At 55.4% G+C, this 4081-nt stretch overlaps 1 protein-coding gene across 1 annotated transcript; it reads left to right on the plus strand.

Moving 5' to 3' along the window:
* The first annotated feature begins 211 nt into the window (after window positions 1–211).
* On the plus strand, window positions 212–2938 carry Slc39a1 (solute carrier family 39 member 1). Its single transcript, XM_010617325.1, has 3 exons — window positions 212–477; window positions 588–718; window positions 2071–2938. Exons 1-3 carry the CDS (start codon window positions 291–293, stop codon window positions 2725–2727), a joined length of 975 nt encoding a protein of 324 aa, XP_010615627.1. The 5' UTR covers window positions 212–290; the 3' UTR covers window positions 2728–2938.
* Window positions 2939–4081: the final 1143 nt, after the last annotated feature.

Genomic DNA, 4081 nt, shown 5'->3' on the forward strand with positions numbered 1-4081 from the left:
GCGCTCTCCGCTGACTGGCCTTCCCCTTCCCCGGCCCCGTCTTCCTGCGTGACGCCCTCCTTCCTAGGTCTGAGAGCTGCCACGGCCACCATGGGGGACTGGGGGGAGCCCGAGCTCCTAGTGTGGCGCCCAGAAGCGGTGGCTTCGGAGCCTCCAGTACCCGTGGGGCTGGAGGTGAAGTTGGGAGCCCTGGCGCTGCTGCTGGCTCCGCTGACTGGCCTTCCCCTTCCCCGGCCCCGTCTTCCTGCGTGACGCCCTCCTTCCTAGGTCTGAGAGCTGCCACGGCCACCATGGGGGACTGGGGGGAGCCCGAGCTCCTAGTGTGGCGCCCAGAAGCGGTGGCTTCGGAGCCTCCAGTACCCGTGGGGCTGGAGGTGAAGTTGGGAGCCCTGGCGCTGCTGCTGGCCCTCACCCTGCTCTGCAGCCTGGTGCCCATCTGTGCACTGCGGCGACCTGGAGCTGGCCACGAAGGCTCCGGTGAGCGCCTCCGCTCCGCCTCAGGTCGCCTGGGGGAGGAGAGGGCAGGAATAGCCTGTGCTGAGGTTGGGATCCGGTCTTCATTTGCTCTGCTCTGCATTCCTCGCCAGCCTTGCGTCAGAAAGCCCTGAGCCTAGTGAGCTGCTTCGCTGGAGGTGTCTTTCTGGCCACCTGTCTCCTGGACCTGTTGCCCGACTACTTGGCTGCCATAGATGAGGCCCTGGAGGCCCTGCATGTGACAGTGAGCCTGAGGGTGGGGAGGGGATGTGTCACTAATGGCTTATTTTTTTATTTTTATTTTTTGGCAGCAGGGATCAAGGGACCTTGCACTGGAGAGGTAGGCAACAGAACCACCGAGCTAAATCCCCGGCCCCTTCATGGCTTCTTAGATCGGCTAGCTCTGTAACTGTGGGAGGTCCTTGACATAGGATCCTGTTACCTGTCATTTTCAGTTACAGGCAGAACTTCTTTTTTTTTTAAACTGGGGATTGAACTTGGGACCTTGCCCTTGGGAGCAGGCACGGCACCAATGAGCTAAATCCCTGTCCCGAGTTCCATTCCCCCACACCAGCCTCTGTGACCCCTGCGTACCTCTTTTTTTTGTTGTTTTTTTGAGACAGGGTCTCACTATGTAGTTGGAGACTGACCTGGAACTCACTATGTAGCCCAGGCTGGTCTCAAACTCACAGCGGTCCTCCTGCCTCAGCCTCCGGAGTGCTGGGATTACAGGCGTGCACCACCACGCCCGGCCCTGCTACCTCTTGAGACAGTGTGAAGACACCCACTGGGTGTGTGACCTCTGTGCATGTTTTTCACTTCCGGTCACCAGGATGTTACCAGTGCTCCAGGAACACTCTCGAGCACTTGCAGGGCTGGAGAGAAAGTTCACTGCAGGACTGGGAAGGGTAGGGGCAATTCCCAGCAACCTGATACTGTTGACCGAAAAGGCTTTAGCCCAAATAATTAGGATGTAGGCAGTGATCACATCCAACATGTAGGAAATCTCATTATAAAATGAGGTAGGTGGATAGTGGTGCAGGGAAGTCAGCCAGAGCTTGAGTTTGCTCTTCTTTTTAAGCCCCAAGACTGAGGAAGTAACATGGGCTATAACCCTCTGTGCATCTGTGACTGAGTGGCCTGTGTCTGTATCAATGTCTAATGTCTCTGTGACACTGTGGCTCTGTGTGAGCATTTGGGAAAATGGGCCCATATGTGACCTTGTGTTTTTGCACCCAGGGAACATTTGATAACTTCTGGAAACATTTTCGGTTGTCACAGCTGGGTTGGGGAAGCGGCATTGTTATACTTGTTCCTGGCATCGGGTGAAGGTCAGAGATGCCACTGTATAACCTACAGTGTAACTATAGAACTGTCTGGCCCAAAAAGTTAGTAGTGCCAGTGCTAAACAATTTTGGTTTATGTGTAGCATTGTGTGTGACCCCATAATCTTTTCAATTGTGTATTGTTCTGGTCTCTGAGTCACTTTGTCGTTGTATGAGTATGAATGGCTCTGTGTGAGACTTGTGTTTGTAACTGGGCCTCCATCAGATCTTGTCCTGTCTCTAAATGCTTTTCTGCTGCCTCTGCCCACAGCTCCAGTTCCCCTTGCAAGAGTTCATCCTGGCCATGGGCTTTTTCCTGGTCCTGGTAATGGAGCAGATCACATTGGCTTACAAGGAGCAGTCCGGGCCGCCACATCAAGAGGAGACAAGGGCCCTGCTGGGAACCCTGAATGGTGGGCCACAGCACTGGCCCGATGGCCTGGGGGTCCCCCATGCAAGAGGAGCTCCGGCAGCCCCTTCGGCCCTGCGTGCCTGTGTACTGGTCTTCTCCCTGGCCCTGCACTCGGTGTTTGAGGGACTGGCAGTGGGGCTGCAGCGAGACTGGGCTCGGGCCATGGAGCTGTGCCTAGCTTTGCTGCTCCACAAGAGTATCCTTGCTGTCAGCCTGTCCCTGAGGCTGCTGCAGAGCCACCTGCGGGTGCAGGTGGTGGCTGGCTGTGGAATCCTCTTCTCATGCATGACACCTCTGGGCATTGGGCTGGGCGCTGCTCTGGCAGAGTCGGCTGGGCCTCTGCACCAGTTGGCCCAGTCTGTACTGGAGGGCATGGCAGCTGGCACCTTCCTTTATATCACTTTCCTGGAAATCCTGCCTCAGGAGCTGGCTTCTTCTGATCAGAGGATCCTCAAGGTCATTCTGCTCCTAGCAGGTTTTGCCCTGCTCACTGGTCTGCTCTTTGTCCAAATTTAGGAGTCTTCAGTCTAGGGGTAGGGGAGGCCGCCTCCCGGGAGCTTCTGGCCTTCCCACCCCCACGTGTGGAGAACAGAAAGGAATGGGGACGGGAGGTACAAGGGTAGAGTTCTCTGGGAGGTAGAAATGGAGCCTTTGGGATTATATCTCATGAGGGAAGTGAGCGGAGAAGAGGCTGACCCCAGGCCCCAGCAGCAGGAGAGCCAAGTCACTAAAGACTTGGTCAGGGGACATTAGCATTGAAGCTGACCCTGAGCAGGGTTAGAGGTCATGCGCTACTCACGGACAAACGCACTGAGGAGGCTGGAGGTGGGTGGGCACCTGCCACTGTGGGATGAAAACATGGAGAGGCCAGGGTCTAGAGTCAACATCCTGTTTGTTCTAGCCTGTTTGGCACCCTGTCACTTGCAGTCGACCCTTCCTACTTACATCCTACACTTCTTTCTCGCAGGGGCACTAGTGCCAAGTCTCTCCCTGCCAATTTTGATACCTTTTCTGGCCTCTAGCCCTATTCCTCTATTTTTAAAGTGCCAAACTTTTTCTCAAAGCACAGAGATGTGGCAGTGGGCCCTGCCCAGCACCTCAGTGGAGGGTACCTACTTGCTCTTGTGGTTCCATATTTGGGGTGGGGCAAAACTGTGGCTGGGCTGGTTTGAGGGGAGACCTGTGACCACCTACTGCTGCTGCACCCTAGGAATAGGGAAGGAACATGGACATGGTGCCCCATGCCTAGATATTAAACACAGAGCTGCCAAACATTTTTTATACCCAGTGAGCCCAGGGGGAGGGAAATGTTCCCCGGTCCCAGGGTTATTTTTGGGGAGGGAGGGCTGTGTATAGGCCATATTCTCTAGAATCTATTTTACTAACCTGTTTTGGGACATATTAGCCAAATAAAAGATGTTTCTATGCAACTTTACGTTATCAGCTTCATTTGTCTTGGGACAGGTGGGCACGTGGCCAGCCCGAGAGAACTTGAGTCCCAGATGTGCACAACACAACTCTTTTAACATCCTTGGTTTTATTGTTTTCACTTGGCCCCAACAGTGCCCTTTCCTGAAGATGGCCAGAGCTTTCCTCTGTCTCTTCCTTCTTCCCTGCCTGCCTCCACCCCTTCCTTTCCCCTTCTTGACCTCCTTCCTCTCCCCTCCTAATCCCTCTCCCCTTCACGTCCGTCAGTTTGACGTGGATTTGGAACTACAATTCCCAAGCTGCCTCGCGCGCGAAGCGTCCTGTCTTGCGGAGCCCGCGGGCCTGCCGGGAAGTGGAGTCCGCTTCCTCCCTGCGCTGTATACCCGCGGGCCTGAGTGGGTCACGTAAACAAACTACGGGTCCCGGCGGGCCGCGCGCGGCG

This window comes from Fukomys damarensis, unplaced genomic scaffold (genome assembly GCF_012274545.1).
Source record: "Fukomys damarensis isolate Sample0158 unplaced genomic scaffold, DMR_v1.0_HiC HiC_scaffold_33, whole genome shotgun sequence".
In the NCBI taxonomy this organism is placed as follows: domain Eukaryota; kingdom Metazoa; phylum Chordata; class Mammalia; order Rodentia; family Bathyergidae; genus Fukomys; species Fukomys damarensis.

What these genes read in the sequence shown, in the direction of transcription:
- Slc39a1 (XM_010617325.1), top strand. Translation starts at nt 291, where the DNA reads ATGGGGGACTGGGGGGAGCCCGAGCTCCTAGTGTGGCGCCCAGAAGCG. An exon ending in AGCTGGCCACGAAGGCTCCG is followed by an intron (nt 478 to 587) that starts GTGAGCGCCTCC and finishes ATTCCTCGCCAG; the next exon opens with CCTTGCGTCAGAAAGCCCTG. An exon ending in TGGAGGCCCTGCATGTGACA is followed by an intron (nt 719 to 2,070) that starts GTGAGCCTGAGG and finishes CTCTGCCCACAG; the next exon opens with CTCCAGTTCCCCTTGCAAGA.